This window comes from Podarcis pityusensis (genome assembly GCF_964106645.2).
Source record: "Podarcis pityusensis genome assembly, chromosome: 1".
NCBI lineage: Eukaryota > Metazoa > Chordata > Lepidosauria > Squamata > Lacertidae > Podarcis > Podarcis pityusensis.
The window spans coordinates 130,882,144-130,899,570 of NC_138028.1; the positions used below are offsets into that span (position 1 = coordinate 130,882,144).

General features: G+C 44.6%; 1 protein-coding gene across 2 annotated transcripts in view; it reads left to right on the top strand.

Moving 5' to 3' along the window:
• The window catches only part of PARD3B (par-3 family cell polarity regulator beta), a 599,449-nt gene that overhangs the window by 182,372 nt on the left and 399,650 nt on the right, over positions 1–17,427 (top strand). For both annotated transcript variants that reach the window (XM_081015796.1, XM_081015795.1), the window contains exons 8-10: positions 950–1,296; positions 2,707–2,846; positions 6,134–6,262. In XM_081015796.1, the coding sequence (XP_080871922.1) occupies positions 950–1,296; positions 2,707–2,846; positions 6,134–6,262 (616 nt within the window). The remainder of the gene's footprint in view (positions 1–949; positions 1,297–2,706; positions 2,847–6,133; positions 6,263–17,427) is intronic.

Genomic DNA, 17,427 nt, shown 5'->3' on the forward strand with positions numbered 1-17,427 from the left:
AAAAGTCTCTCTCTCTCTCTCTCTCTCTCTCTCTCTCTCTCTCTCTCTCTAACACACCCAAAATGAAATTGTTTGCTGTGATGAAGGATGTGTTTTGTGTAAAACTAAAATAGGCCTTTCTTTGGAATCACTGATTTTTATTCACATGAAAACGTTTAATTTTATGTGTGTGTGTGTGTGTTTATATGTGTGTGTGTGTGTGTGTGTGTGTGTGTGTGTATATATATATATACAGTGGTACCTCTGGTTACGTACTTAATTCGTTCTGGAGGTCCGTTCTTAACCTGAAACTTCTTAACCTGAGGTACCACTTTAGCTAATAGGGCCTCCTGCTGCCGCCACACCACCACCAGAGCACGATTTCTGTTCTCATCCTGAAGCAAAGTTCTTAACCCGAGGTACTATTTCTGGGTTAGCGGAGCCTGTAACCTGAAGCGTATGTAACCTGAGGTACCACTGTATGTGTGTGTGTGTATATGTGTGTGTGTGTGTGTGTGTATAAATATGTGTGTGTGTGTGTGTGTGTGTGTATACACACAAGTTGCACACATACTCAGTAGTACTTTGGGGAGTCATTGTGTTGCAGTGGATACAGTTCTGGGGTTTGTGTGGAAATCCCTGTTCCTCTATGGTGCTTGATAACAATAGGTCCTTCTATCTCAGTGACAAATGCTTATCCCACAATTTTGAGCAGAAAATGAGGCTAGAGCTCTGTAAACTGAAGGGGAAAATGAAATGCTATAAAAGTGGGGAATAGCAAAGATTTTTGTCAAAGAAAGCCAACTGCAAAGTGGCAACAATTTTTTACAAGAACGGAAAGGAACTCTTTGGAAAGGATCTTTAAAAGCCTTTTCCACAAAGCAACTTCCAAGTTGTCTCCGTGTGCATTTAAGCATGGCTTACAATTTCCAGATCTTCATACGTTTCTCCTGTGTCTTGTTTTCTCAAGAGCGCAAGATATCTTTCGGCTAGCCATGAAATACCAGACTATCGTCTTGGAAGTGGTTCCTCCGCACAGCCGTGAACAATATGAAAAGTCCGCCATCGCACCTTTATATCCAGCAGATAACGCGGAACATGTTTTGAGAGCAAAGGTTCCACCTCCCATCTATGCAAAGCCAGTGACAAGGGAAGTGGACTTGTCCGGAACAAACCACTTGGAGTCGGGGGTGCATCCTGCCAAGAGTCCCAACTTTTCAAGAGTTAGTAGGAAGCCATCATCACCCACCTTATCGCCCCTGATGGGTTTCGGCAGCAAGAAGAATGCAAAACGGATAAGGATAGATCTCAAGAAAGGTCTGTTAAACCTCCCCCTGATGTTTTTTAAAATGACTTTCGTATCTTGTAGCCGCAGTACAGTGGTACCTTGGTTCTCAAACTTACTGTATTCTTCGCTCTATAAGACGCAGCTTTCCCCTCTTAAAAAGTAAGGGGAAATGTGTGTGCGCCTTATGGAGTGAATGTAGGCTGCGAGGCTAAGCCAGAAGCCAGAACAGCAAGAGGGAGCGCTGCGCAGTGCTTCCTCTAGCTGTTCTAGCTTCTGGCTTAGCCACATGAAGCCTCCGCGGGGCAGCGGGGAGCCTTCATCCCGCTGCCCTGCAGAGGCTTCGCGCGGCTATCCCTGGCTTTTGCAGGAGGTGTTATGTACTGAAGTTCTCACCCTGGGCCAGTAGGGGGATACTGTAGATAGTTATGCAAATGAAGGATCGAAAGTGACGTTCAGTGATTGGATAGTTTTAGAAAGTTGTTACAGTAACGTGGTACTGGAGCTCTATATAAGCAGGCTGACTGAGCCCTTCAGTTCAGTTCTGTCCTGGCCTGTGAATAAACAAGAGCTGTTTGAAGAATCGCTGTGTCGTCTGATATGTTCACCCACGACTTAACATCCCACCTCCCAGAAAAGCCCCCAAGAGCTACGCTCCCTTTAAAGATTGCGCAGCTCTTGCCGGGAGGTGGGGGGAAAGCCAGGAGGCTTGCTTTCGCTGAAGCCAGGAGGGCGAGAGGGATCGGTGCGCACCGATCCCGCTTGCTCTCCTGGCTTCAGGGATAGTCCTGCAAAGCCTCCTGTGTGAAGAGCGAGGCGCGCTCCCTCTTAGCTCAGGAGGCTTTGCGTTGCTTTCTTATTTCTTGTTTTCCTCCCCTAAAAACTAGGTGCGTCTTATGGTCCGGTGCGTCCAATAGAGCAGAAAATACGGTGATCCATTCCGGAACTCCGTTCGAAAACCAAAGCGTTCCCAAACCAAGGCACGCTTTCCCATAGAAAGTAATGCAAAAGGGATTAATCCGTTCCAAACTTTTAAAAACAACCCCTGAAACAGAAATTTTGAATGAATTTTACTATCAAACGAGACCGTTGATCCATAAAACGAAAGCAATAAACAATGTACTGCAGTCACACAATCAATCAATCAGTAGCTGAACTGGGTTCCACACACTCACAAAAAGACAGACCTCAGTGTAACACTCAAAACAGAATTGTGGCATTCAAAATGGAAGTGTAACACCCAAAACAGAGCATGTCCAGCTTCCGAAAAAAGTTCACAAACTGGAACACTTCCTTCCAGGTTTGCAGTGTTTGGGTTCCAAGTTGTTTGAGTACCAAGGTGTTTGAGAACCAAGGTTCCACTGTATTTGTGCTCGTACTTGATTAAGGTGCTGCAAAAGTAGTGTGAGATTCAAATATTTTTCTGTGTGTCTGCACTTTAGGCCCTGAAGGACTTGGTTTCACTGTGGTTACCAGAGACTCCTCAGTACATGGTCCGGGTCCTATATTTGTGAAAAGCATTTTACCTCGTGGCGCAGCAGTTAAAGATGGCCGCTTGCAGTCGGGAGACAGAATACTGGAGGTTTGGAAAATGTTCATTTGCGGCTCACCACAAAAAAGTTATTTTTTAGTGGGTTTAAGTGCAGTGGATCATTTTTTTAAAAAAATCAATTGATATTAATACTTGGAGTAGATCCATTGAAGTAAATGGACGTGATGAGCTTAGGTCCATTAATTTCAATGGGTAAACTCTTCGTAGAGTCTTGTGATAATAGGGTACCAGGTGTGTGATGAAAGGGAACTTTCTCATTCATTCAAAGCACACCAGTTGATACATTCTCTTCTAATTCTTAATTTAGAAGAATTAAGAATTAATTCTTGCTCGTTAGCCGCCCTGAGCCTGAGCCCGGCCATGGCTGGGGAGGGCGGGGTATAAATAAAAATTATTATTATTATTATTATTATTATTATTTTGAGGGTTATGGAATATGATGCCTGAGGACTAGTGAGATTTAGGTTTCCATACAGCTTGGGGTCAGGGCTGAGTTGCTGTTCAAGGAACACAAAAGTCTCTTTGGGTACATGAAATTAGTTGTGTGGCTACCAATTTCATGAACCTGAATTATGTGCCTGTATTGGAAGTGCTCTTTACCGGTTTTATTTCTTCACTTTAAATCTTCCAGACAGTTACTGCATAAAATGTAGGGGCCCTTTTCTCCCAGAAGCCAGTAAAACCTGCTCTCACTCCATGTTTTAATACCTTTCTCTACAAAGTGCTTGCAAATTAGAGCGCCAGCCCTAAGACCTTGACCTTAATATTGCCATTTTCATAGCAGCTACAAGAAAGACGTCAAGATACTTCAGCAAACAATCCTGTTCAGTTTAAGCCATGGGTAGGCAAACTAAGACTCGGGGGCCAGATCAGGCCCAATCGCTTTCTAAATCCGGCCTGCGGACGGTCTGGGAATCAGCGTTTTTACATGAGTAGAATGTGTCCTTTTATTTAAAATGCATCTCTGGGTTATTTGTGGGGCATAGGAATTTGTTCATTTCCACCCCAAAAAAATATAGTCCAGCCCCCGACAAGGTCTGAGGGAGAGTAGATCGGCCTCCTGCTGAAAAGGTTTGCTGACCCTGGTCTAAGCTACACTGGTGAGAATTGCCAGACAGTTTGCAAAACCCTGGGGAGTTGTTATGCGTTCCCCTTGTTATGTGGTAGGGAACTGTTGTTCCCTGTTGTACCTTCTAACTTGGGCCAATTTCATTTTGGTCAGAAGGCCCCCTTGTGTACATGTGTGTGTAAGCAACCAACCAAGACTGCACACATAAGGTACAAGTGTCGTCCCCACTTAGGCACAATCAACTCGCACGTGACCACATATACATGCAGTTAAATAATTCAATAATTTGTATACCTGAAGGAGCGTCTCCGCCCCTATTGTTCAGCCCAGACACTGAGATCCAGCGCCGAGGGCCTTCTGGCAGTTCCCTCATTGCGAGAAGTGAGGTTACAGGGAACCAGGCAGAGGGCCTTCTCGGTAGTGGCACCAGCCCTGTGGAACACCCTCCCTTCAGATGTGAAGGAAATAAGGAGCTATCCTATCTTTAAAAGACATCTGAAGGCAGCCCTGTTTAGGGAAGTTTTTAATACTTAATGCTGTACTGCTTTTAACATTTGATTGGGAGCTGCCCAGAGTGGATGGGGAAACTCAGCCAGATGGGTGGGGGTATAAATAATAAATTATTATTATTATTATTATTATTATTATTATTATTAAAACCTGGAAATGGCGGGAGCAAGGGTGGAGAAAGGGGGTGCAGTGGGGGCAGTCTGCCCGGGGGGTGGTGTGTGACAAAATCCTGGGCGGCACTCACTATGGGGCCTGTAGCACACCCAAGCCACGCTTCTCTCCTGGGAAAGACATGGTTGGTTGGGTGCCCGCAGACTCCACGTTGCCCAAACGGTCCGCCCGCCGCCTCCCCCACAGCTGTAGGGCAGCTGAGTGGGGGGAGGCAGGCAGACTCCTCGGAGGCCCTGCAGAACGTCCTGCCCTGGCTGGCCCCGCCCTGCAGGCAGCTGGCCCCGCCCCCAGGCCCCGCCCCAGATGCCCGATCAGCTTGCTCCGCCACTGGGCAGGAGAGAGCTGGAGAGTCCTCACGACTCACGAGGAGACTCTCCCCAGAGGATAAAGAGGACATCAGTGAGCTCAGGCTTTGTTTACGCTGCTCAGTCTCCCTGCCTAAGAGCTCATGCGCAGAATAGTGCAGCGACAGTGCCTGCCCCAAAGCTTTGAAATATTTAGGATACATAATTTTTGGTATGGGTTGAAGAGAGAGCAGTAGAGAAGGTTTCTAAACGGAGTTTAGAGGGTCTCCCACATTGCACAATTTCACTTATGCATGCGAGGGCCTGGAATATAAATCTCACAGAAGTAGCGGAACGCCTATACTTAATGTTACTTCATTGTGACCACCTGAGTTCAGTAGGACCTCTTCCAAGTGTATCACATACACACAAGCCAAGTTCTTTTCCCCCTTTCCCTCCCCCCTCCATTCTCCTATTTGTATTTTATACATTTATTTACATTTTATACATTCTTTTTATTCATTGATTGATTTTGACAAAGTAATAAGCATAAATAAGAACAAAAATGTGCACCCCACCACTGAGATCGTTCCATTATAACTACCCAACCTCCCGAAATTTCAACACCTCTTGCGATGGTTTGACCCCTTTCTGTGTTAACAGTACAAATTCTACAAACACCTTCCATAGCTCCTCAAAAATCATTTCTCCTACATATTCCCTGTCTTACCTTAATGGCACATGTTAATTTATCAACAAACCAAGTTCTGATCTAGTGAATAATAATAATAAATTTTATTTATATCCCACCCTCCCCAGCCGAAGCCGGGCTCAGGGAGGCTAACAGCAATAAAACAGTACAACAGTACAACACAACAAAACACTCTAAAATCATTCATTATAAAATTAATTCAACTCGAACCAATGGCAGCCATTGGGCCAGAGCTCCGTGAAGATTGCTGAAGGAGGGAGTCAGGCTGTGCCCTGGCCAAAGGCCTGGTGGAACAGCTCTGTCTTGCAGGCCCTTAGTCTCTTGTGACAGAAGACTCAGTGGTGCACTGAATTCTGCAATGCACACACAGTGATGTAAGGCGAAAGAAAATATTCTGTGCTGTTCTGGGCTAGATCCATACATCCATTAATTCAACAGCCAGTGAGGGTGTAACACTTGCATCCAACACTGTTAATAGGGCAGACTGCGCTTATAAAGTTTCAGTAAGATATATTTCAAAACCTTCTGGTTAATTCCTCTTTTTCCCCCTGTGTTTTTCTGCATCTTTTAGGTGAATGGTAGAGACATCACTGGCAGAACCCAAGAGGAACTTGTCAGTATGCTGAGGAGCACAAAGCAAGGAGAGATCGTCTCCCTCACCATTGCTCGCCAGGAGGAAAGTTTTCTGCCCAGAGAACTGGTAATAGTCTTTGCATAGCAGAGTCCACGGCAGAAATATTTCAGTTAATCAGACGGCTGACATGGGAAATCTTAATTTGAGAAGTCCATGTTTCTTACGACATAAGCAACTTGATACCACAAGGCCCGTAACAGTTAGATTTTAACTTACTACATTTTGTCTTTATGCTAGAAAAGGTACAATCAGCACAACCAACAAGATTGTTGTTGTTTAGTAGTTTAGTCGTGTCCGACTCTTCGCGACCCCATGGACCAGAGCACGCCAGGAACTCCTGTCTTCCACTGTCTCCCGCAGTTTGGTCAAACTCATGCTGGTAGCTTCAAGAACACTGTCCAAGCATCTCATCCTCTGTCGTCCCCTTCTCCTGGTGCCCTTAATCTTTCCCAACATCAGGGTCTTTTCCAGGGAGTCTTCTCTTCTCATGAGGTGGCCAAAGTATTGGAGCCTCAGCTTCACAATCTGTCCTTCCAGTGAGCACTCAGGGCTGATTTCCTTAAGAATGGATAAGTTTGATCTCCTTGCAGTCCATGGGACTCTCAAGAGTCTCCTCCAGCACCATAATTCAAAAGCATCAATTCTTCGGCGATCAGCCTTCTTTATGGTCCAGCTCTCACTTCCATACATCACTACTGGGAAAACCATGGCTTTAACTATATGGACCTTTGTTGGCAAGGTGATTTCTCTACTTTTTAAGATACTGTCTAGTACCTTACAACCAACAAGATACATGCATGAATTAAGCTGTATTTAAAATCAGAGGGTGAAATCTAGTGGGATATTGATGGGGAGCAGATTTTGTGTGTGCAGGGAGTGGGGGGAAGAGGAAACCATTACACAAGTGGATTTTCATTGTGCAGGTGGGCGGAAATCATTAGCTGTCTCCCAGAGAATGACTAAAACTATATTATCCTTCATAAAGAAAAAAGAAATTAGTCTGAAGCACAATTTCAAAGCTGGACATTTATGCCTTGTGAAATTACCATTCTAATGATGATGGTTAATAGCGAGTTTCTCTGTCGTCCGGGGTGATGACAAAATACACGGCAGTGTACTTTAGTAATATAAATCTCCTCAATTAAATGAGTCCAGACAATTTATTTCATTTATCTGACCCTTCCTTCAAGGACAAGAGAGTGCAAACCCTGCAAAGTTAGGTTGGCATCTTTGATAGTGACAGCTCTGAGTTCAGCCTAGTTGACAAGAGATTTGAAGCTGGGTTTCCCCCTGTCCTAATGCCACATTCTGGCCACTGAAACATACTGAGTAGTATTCAACAAAGTTTTGCTCAGAGTAGACCCATTGGAATTAATGGGCCTAACTTCAGGCTTCGCCACACCTCCATTTGTCCCACCAGAGTCAGATTGGGGGGGAGGGATAATGATCTTTTGTTCTATTGGATAGTATTTGTGTGGGGTTTTTATGTGAGTCACGTGGGTACGCCCTTTATTTTTTTATATATCCAGTGGTACCTTGGTTCTCAAACTTAATCCATTCCCGGAGTCTGTTTGACTCCCAAAACTGTTCAAAAACCAAGGCATGGCTTCTAATTGGCTGCAGGAGCTTCCTGCAGTCAAGTGGAAGTCGCACCAGAAATTCGGTTTCTGAAAAACATTCGCAAACCGGAACACTTACTTCCGGGTTTGCAGCATTTGGGAGCCGATTTGTTTGGCAACTAAGCCGTTTGATAACCAAGGTACGACTGTATATTTATTTTTATTGGCATTGTGAGAGATATGAGGGTCTAGAGCTTGGTTGGTTATTTTTGGTTAGTTGCAGTATGGTTAGTTTGTTTGTGTGTGTGAGGGGTGCGTGCCATATTAGTCATATTGATTTTTATGCTGTTGGGGGGGATAGATCATTGTCTTGTGCTGTATATGTTTTGTTATTTTGCAGGACTGATGGCTAAAAGGGGTGGGTTTGGGGGCATTCCCACCACATGTGGAGGTATGTGCCTGTAGAGGTGCAGCCTCTCCAGCATTTAGGTGACATGGTGTTAGGTACCATCTATAAATAAGTTTCAAAGTGAGAGTCCCTTGTTTCGGCTGAGATGGATTTAAAAGGTGGTTTAGACCACAGCTTAGGCCATTGGGTAGGGTTTATTTCGTAACCTATGTCATGCTCTCATTGGTCATTGTGGTGAGGGGGTTTGTAGGATCTTGGAGTAGTATTTTAGCCTCTAGACATTTTAAAGTGATTTTTTAAAGTGTCTTAAATATTTAATAGTTTCCTAGTCACCAATTTGGCAACGATATATTGCTGAATGATACTACAAAATTAGAGGATTGTTTAATTTTTAAATATCTCTCTACCAAAGAAATGCATAAAGAGGGGTTTTCAATATATAGAAGGTACTTTTCTGGAATATATATCTGCTCTAACAGAAACAAACGTAACCTCTTTGGTCCCCTCCCTGTTATCTTGATGGATGTGTCTACTTTGTTATTTTTTAACTCAAAATCCAGTAGGATAAAGGAAGGACAGAACTTCCTGCCTTTGTCTCATTTTCTCCTCTTGGAAGAAAAGAAAAACTGTCTTTGTTTTCTGGCTCCAAGAACTTACTTTTCATTTCATCAAGAACTTTATTTTAAATCGGTGTTACGCCTTCTAGCTTCACGTAATGCAGAAATGACCACCCTGCGTCTGTGTTTCCCCACATTTCCCCCTTTTGTTTACTTTTAGCACTCTTATCGTTGTTGGCTGGCTGTTTTGGCAATGAGAACCCACCGTTGGCTGGTCGGCTGGTCAGTTGGTTGGCCGGCATACAGGAAAGCCCTAACGTAGGTCGAATTGTTGAGAAGTGACCCCCTTATCTTTTCACAGCTTCTGCCGCTGCTTCCTGAACACTTGTGTCTAGATAAGGCTACAGGCAGTAAGTGTGCTGAGCTATGTGGGTTTTGGGAGTGAAGCTTTCGTTTGTCGCTTGCTGGCTCGAATATTATTGCAGGGCTTTTAGCATCATTTATAATGTCCCATATTGTCAATTTTCCCATTCAACAGCTTCCCTTGAGAGAGGGAAGGATGCACAGGTGGGTAGGCCTCATAGCAAGGATAATATATGAATTTTAATGCATACTGTTTCGGTAGGTCACTCCCCAACTACATGACACTGTGTGTTCAGTAGTCGACTGGCTGAAACAATGGCTTGCTTGATTTTGAGAATGTGTTTTCAAACTTGTGCCATCTGAAATGAGTCTGTCTAAAGCTTCTCCCCTCTGGAAAAAAGCAAACCGTTGCCAATGCTACTCTTTGGTTTTCTTCCTTAAATATTACATTATTATTTCCCTTGGCTATCCCGGAACTAATATAAACCTTTACAAAAGAAGCCAATGACAAGTCCTAGTTTACAGGAGGTCACTTGTGGATTCTGTTGAATAGCTTTCTGTCTCCTGGAGTACAACTTGGTCTGGTGTATAGTTATGGTGGACAGCGGTGGAGCAAGATGATTGGGCGCCTGGGGCGGCGCTCGTGCCCTGTTCCAAGGGGCACAGCCAGCCGCCCACAGGGTGGGGCGAGCTGGGGCAGGACGATCCATGGGGCCTCCGAGGAGTCTGCCTACCTCCTCCCACTCAGCCACCCTACATCTGAGGGCCTGAAGGGTCCTCACCGGTGCTGGATCCTCAGGTGCAGGCATCAGCTGAGTCTGCTCTGGCTCCTGAGGTGATGGGGGACCCATTGCCTGCAGGTGCTCCACTCTCAGCCCCATCAGGGGAAGCTGAGGTTGCCTCTGAGTCCGGTAACCCTCCAGCCTCTCCTGAGCTGCAGAGGCTCAGGGCAGAGAGGCGGAGGGAACTAAGTTCCCACAGGAGGAGTGCTCGCCTACAGGCTAGGAGTCAGCTGAGGATCGTGGCCGCCCTATGCCTCGGGGCAGATAAAAGCCAGCCAGCCCCAGTCCCAAGTTGCGGGAGCAACATTGTTGGTTGCTAGTTCCTGCCCGAACCCTGTCCTGCTTTCCTGCTTGAGCTCCTGACCCACCCTGGCTCCCTGCTTGCAAGCCTGTTCCTGACCTCACCTGACTCCCTGCCCTGCACCCAGCTTCAGCTACTACGGACTGCCTCCGCGTTGCATCTTTGACCACACACTGTACTTGGACCTCACCTCTCGGGTAACCCATGGGACCAGCACAGGCGTGCTGCAGGCCCCGCAGTGAGTGACACCAGGATCTGTGTAGGAGCGACTGTGCAAGTTTTCCCCAATACAGCCTCTTGTAGTCATGGTTGAGTCCTAGAATTTCATGTGTAGCATGCAATGGGAAAACAAGGGTGGACAAAAACTCCCTTGGCCCCAATTTAGGGGAAACCAGCAGTTTGGGCCCCTTGGACAGAGGCTTCCCTTATTAGACTGCATCCATATGGCTGCAGCGCGGCAGTCCCAACTTTTTGTAGTTAATGTAGCTCCAGAGAATGTGTTGCAGGAACCACAGGAAGAAAACAACCACCACCAGTCGAGAGTTCCATTCTTGTGTCAGCCTTCTGTTTAAGAGTACTATATGAAATATTGCAATCACAAGGTCATAATTTGCAGTTTTCCTGGGCATCTGCCAAACACCTGTAGCAATTCATTTCCTGCTGACCCTGAAACAATTTGGGTGACCCACAGTTCTTAAGTATGTGTGCATAAGGCTGATACCAATTCTAGTCTCGGACGGGGGTTTCTGAAAGCAGCCTGAATTTGCCATATGGTTTTATGACTCTTCTTGCTCCTGGCAAGGTATAGGATATAATGGCTGTTGATTGGATTACAGGATATTGGGGCTTAGTTAAGTGCAGCTCTGTAAACTAACATCAAAGAGCTGTTTAATTAACGTTGTTTTCACATTGCAAGCGAAGTGAAACCCAGCCTGCTCTTTGAGGGGTTGTCATTGCTTCAGAAGGGAATAAGAGAATCTTAAGAAGATTCTTTTGTGAAGCAGATCAGCAAAGTATAGTTGGGACCAACACAGTCTGTCCTCTTTATTATCCAGTTAGCCAAATGTTACTAGTAATTCATGCCAGCTGTTGACAGTGTAGCAGCTGGGGTAAGGAGCTGGTTGCAAAACACTGGGGGATTATCTTGATTTGCTTAATTACCAGACTCTCCAGGCTGCCTTGTGATTAGTATATTTTATAAGATACATTTGGGTTTTAAGCTATGTAGTAAATACTCTGCTGACTTCTCTGAAGACTGTTTAAAGATTAGGAGCGGGGTAGGGTGGGGGAACTGTCTGATAGTGATCTGGTTTGTATTTTCTGACTGCTTTAAAAGTAAACAGAATTCTCGGAGTCGCGCTACTGTTCCACCTGATTCCGAAAACATTAAAAGGTTTGGCCGTGCCTGTTGCCACCTCTTCTCATCCACCATTCCCCAAAAGGATTGATCATGAGCCCACACTTTTCTAAACTAACTTAAGGATCATTTTTCTTCATGCTGGCAAAGTAAGCAAGCCACTTTAATTGGAAGCAGTTGCTGTTTAACCCGTGCTGCGCTGCAGCTGTGTGGGCTCCCTGTGCAAAATAACCATGAAAGATGTTTTTTGTTATTTTAATGAGAGTCCAGAGACCTGGAGATGGACGCATGGAAATGCTTCCATGTGCATGCGCAGAAAGGCAGAAGACTGGTCCTTAGCCAAATATGACAAATAATAAAAAGTTTAGAAAGGTAGATTTGCCCCTTGTTAGGAAATGACAGTATATATACCTATGCTTTTACACTTGCTCTCTTACACATGTGTTTGTATATATCTTCCTCCTTACATTTAGGATGGCTTTCAATTATTCCTTTTTGTTATAATAATTTTTATTTATACCCCGCCCTCCCCAGCTAAGGCCGGGCTCAGGGCGGCTAACAAGCAATAATAAAACAAATTGAATGAATACAACTTAAGAACAAGATTAAAATACAACAATTAAAATATTGAAACATTAAAATATTAAAATGCAGCCTCATCACAGGAGGAGAAAGAAAAAAGAAAGAGGGGGAGGGAATCAAATTGGCTCCAAGCCAAAGGCCAGGCGGAACAACTCTGTCTTCTAAGTGTCACTGGAAGGAATATGAAAATCCCCCTCTCGCTTAATTAATTGTTTTATATGGTATGGCCCTCACTGGCAGACATAAAGCTCAAATTCCTAGCCCAGTTTCTGCTGAAGCCTTTAATGCCTAAATCAGATTGGTACATAGGCATGGTGCAGATTATAAGGGGCAGGAATGTCCATGAGAGGTATAGCTCCATGGCTAAACGCAAGCTAAGCATTGATCCAACAAGCAACATTCCCTCTGCGCTTTCCTTTTGAAGGGCGGAGCAGGTGCAGCTCTTTGCATGGGAAATACAGTTGGAGTCCTGGGGCCCGACGCTCCTTCGATGGGTTGAGTCTGGAAGGTTTGTTCATGAGGGCATCTCTGTGTCCTTAGCAGCTGAGGCAGTGTCAGAATTGGCTCAGCAACCTATTCACTCTTAGTTGCCTCCCTTGAATAAGGAGGTTCCACAATGACAGCAGGAGGCATCGGACCAGGGGTGCTGAGTGTCACAGGGGCAGAACATTGCTCTGCCAACCTGTTTAGTTCCTCCCCTGGATCAGCTCTCTGTTCCCTAGACCCCTAGCCTCCTCTCCAGGTTCATACACTTCCTGCGGTCCTGATTTCCCCTCCCCCACTCCACTAGGACCCTCCCCAGTGTTGTCCAGTTCCAACTCCCTGGGCTCCTCCCAGTCCTCCTCAGAATCTGACCATCCTCTCCATGATATCTTCACAGGGCTCCTAACATTATAACCTTTTCTTTGAGCCCTAATAAATTGCCTGGAAGCAGATAAATTTTATGCCATATGGTATAAATTTATTGAGCATATAACTAAGTCTGAGGGCATTCTTAACTCTCCCACAACTCATGGAACATTATGGACTATATTTGGCATAGATACGAAACCTACTTGTCATTGGTTTAAAATTTGATTGTCCCACACATGATTGTTTTGGTGGTGGTTGTTATTGTTCTGTTTGTTTTACTTTTATGTACCTTAAACTCGATGCAAAATCTTATTTTTTTTAAAAAAACACCCTCTAACCTGGGCTTCTTGTGCATACGCAGTATTCAGGGCAGCTAACAATTAAAATCAAACATAAAATACAATACGTTTATTTCTTTTTTTTAAAGAAAACAACACAATATGACAGAAACAGTTCCAAGTGCACCAAATTAAAAATAAAGCGTTGGATTAAAAAAAACCTTATCTACCCAATAAGACAAATGCTTACCTAAATAAAAAGGTTTTTGCCAGGCAAATAAATACCCTAAAAGGCAGGGGGAGGGGTGCAACTTAGCAGCTGTGGACAAAAGGCTTCACAATTTGGGTACAGCCATAAAGGAAGTTATTTGTCTAAACCCATAAGCTGAGCCTTTACCATAGACTGAACATAGAGAAGGGTCTGCCTGCTGCTTCTTATGGTGTAGGCAAGCAGACCTGGAAGGAGGCCGTTCTAAGGTATCCTGGGCCTAGGACATTTCAGGCTTTAAAGGTCATCGCCAACACTTTGAATTTTGCCTGAAAACGAGCTGGAAACCAATGAAGATCTTGCAGCAGCGGTGTCATAAGATTCTGTAAGCAAGCGCTAATCAGCATTTTCGCTGCTGCATTCTGGACCAACTACAGCTTCTCAAGAAGGTAGCTTCTGTAGGGCTCACTGCAGTCATGCAGTCCAGATGTAGCTAAGGCATGGTTATAGCTGCCAACTGAGAAGCCAGATACAAGACAGTCTGAAAGCACACCCCAATTGTGAAAACTGATTCTTCAAAGGAAGTGCTACTCCGTCCGATGCAAGGTAAAGCATTTCGTATCCCAAACTCTTATCTGTCTCCTGGCCAGAAGAATCTCTTCCTTCACTGGATTTAAATTTCAGTTTATTAGCCCTCATCCAGCCTGTTAGCTGGCCCCGGACACCACAACATCATCAGCTTCCCTGGCTGGGGATAAAAAGATTATATAGTTGTAACTTTAACCGTAGAAAGTTCTTGCAGTGCTGTAACACAATCAGGTTGTGTAACAAAAGAAGGGTGCATATAGCACGTTATATTCAGGTGTTCTATATGTTTATGCTTACAGGTATGTTATGTGTTGTCTCTTGAGTTTTCTGTTTTAGAGATCTCAACTCCTGGACAAGCGTACATCTGCAGAAAGTCCGGGGAGGCCAACAGCTGGATTGCACATGTTTCCTTGTAAATTAGATGCTTCTAAGCATGCGCTCACTTTAAAACATGCTGGTTTTATGTAAAGTAAACAGCTCGCAGTTATGTAAATATCGGGAGTCCTTGACACAGGGAGCAACTCAACTGCTTGATGGAGCATAAAAGGCTGGCTAGACACAGCCCAATTTAATTAAGCTGAAACACTCTGGCTTAAGCTGATTGTCCGACCCAGTGCATGGTGTTAGCCTTCAATGTTGGAGGCCCCAGTTAAGGCCTCTTGCTCAGCTGCAAAGCTGCTGGGTGGGTGGCCTTTTGGCAAGCAAGCATCTCTCAATGCATCCTGTCTTTTTTTGGTTTGCCGTTAAGGTAAAACGAGCTCGAAGAGAGGGTGTAACCTGTAGCTTGAGACAAGATATTGCAAAGCTTGTTTTCAAGCCTGCATTAAATCCCGGGCATATAAATATGTGGGAAAGAGTGCTACCATTTGGTAGCTCAATTACCGTATTTTTTGCTCTATAAGACTCACTTTTTCCCTCCTAAAAAGTAAGGGGAAATGTGTGTGCGTCTTCTGGAGCGAATGCAGGCTGCTCAGCTATCCCAGAAGCCAGAACAGCAAGAGGGATCGCTGCTTTCGCTGCGCAGCGATCCCTCTTGTTGTTCTGGCTTCTGAGATTCAGAATATTTTTTTTCTTGTTTTCCTCCTCCAAGAACTAGGTGCGTCTTGTGGTCTGGTACGTCTTATAGAGCGAAAAATACGGTATTTCTGAGCTGAACGTCAACATTGAGGCTAGCATTGCTTTAGTAAGATTTCCTTGTCACATGTCAGCGCAACATTTTGTGGGTATCGTCCAAACGGTGAGTTTGTGGCTGGTTGGTGGCGTTTGGAGTTTCGCTGTTTTTTTAAAAAATCTTACTGGGGAAATTATAAGGAATAAATACAAACTGTGAAACATCTTATTTTCAAGTATTTTCTGTGGGCTAATGGTTATGTGGCACCGAGATATTGCTCTTTAATCTTGCGTGATTCTTTCCTGAAAAGAACACTGTGGAGAATGCAAATTCATAAGCCTTTGAAAATGATCCCTTCTAAGTCCATTGCCTCTTGCTCTCAGATCTGAACGGCACTCTGGAGAATATGTTCCTCTTATCAGTACTGAGCAGCCAGGCACGGGGGCAGCCAGCACATACTGGAAAGGCCCTGATGGTGTGTGCTGGTCAAGGACATCTGACAGTTAGTGAAAGGTCTCTTGCTATGTTAAATAAATGCTGTTTCCTTCCTGGCTTCAGTGAGAGCTAAAGTTTTTGTGTGTGTTGGTTTTTTGTTTTTGTTTAAGGTTCTTTTTTGGCCACCGAACAATAGGAGAAGCTAAGACAGCCTTTCTGCCAAGGGAGATGTGCATTAGATTATCATAAATCCACAGATAGAAAGTGCAGTGGTCAGTGAGTGTCGGCATTCTTAGATTAAATAACAGGGTTTAATTGAAAAGGAGTCTCAGGAGAGAGAGACGATTGAGACAAGACAGAGCATATATTAACGTTGGCCAGACAAAGGAGAATTTATGGGATGAGGAGAAATCTTAGTTTGGTTTGTTTGTTTGTTTGTTTGTTTAATAAAGGAGATTTTAATTTAGGCAGTAGGAAAGGCCAAAAGCACATTTTACTGGCATTAGACATTCATGGATGGCATCTGTTAAAAGTAGCTTCTACTTTTGAGCATGTGAATAGTTTTATCCCCCCCCCCCCAAAAAAATGTATGATTATAGTTTCAGTACAATTTGGCAGTGTTGGGAGCATGTTATTGTCACTGCATACACATCTGTGTTAAAATAAGTATGGGTATATTCTGTGTTGGTACGCCATGCTATAGGTGCCTTACAAGGGGGGGAATTGAGGATGAGTAAAATGAACTGAAAGGGACGCGGGTGGCACTGTGGGTTAAACCACGGAGCCTAGGACTTGCCGATCAGAAGGTCGGCGGTTTGAATCTCCGCGACGGGGTGAGCTCCCGTTGCTCGGTCCCTGCTCCTGCCAACCTAGCAGTTCGAAAGCATGTCAAAGTGCAAGTAGATAAATAGGTACCGCTCCGGAGGGAAGGTAAACGACATTTCCGTGTGCTGCTCTGGTTCGCCAGAAGCGGCTTAGTCATGCAGCCACATGACCTGGAAGCTGTACGCCGGCTCCCTCAGCCAATAAAGCGAGATGAGCGCCACAACCCCAGAGTCGGTCACGACTGGACCTAATGGTCAGGGGTCCCTTTACCTTTACCTTAAAATGAACTGATGCTCCAAAGAACATTTTGTTTTCAACTATTAGGGATTGGTTAAAAGAGGAGGAAGGCAGATAGGGAGGGGAAGAGGGATTGGATTGAGAGAGGAGGAAAGGGAAGGATGGAATAGAATGGAATGGAATGATCTAGTTACTTTCCTCGAATCTAACACTGGTAATAAAGTCCTCTTCGTTGAACCCATCTAGCACTCAAATGAACAAATGACAGTAGCTTTGAGAACCACATAGTTAGTTTGTGACCATCTTTGTGAAATTTTCCAGACCTTTGTAACCCAAATCAAACAAGAATTGAAAAGAAATGACTAGAAAATCCTGGTTAGGCAGAGCTTCGTTCTTCAACTGTACCTTCTTCAGAGACAAATGGAGACAAAAGAACCCAGTAGAGTAACTTTACTATGAACAGCTAGTGTCCGTAAAGGAACATGTGAACATTCATAGGAATGTAGGAAACTGTCTTATATTGAGCGAGACCATTGGTCCATCTACCTCAGTATTGTCTACACTGAATGACAGCAGCTTTCCAAGATTTCAGGCAGGAGTTGCTCCCCAACCCTGCCTGAAGAGGCTGGGGGTTGAACTTGGAACCTTGTGCTTGCAAGGCAGACTCTCTTCCACTAAGCTACAGCCTTTCCCTTGCAAGATACACAGAGCCAACGTTTGGATGATGATTAATCACACTGCTGTTCAAAAGATGACGGGTTACAGGGAGGAATATGCTGGGACATAA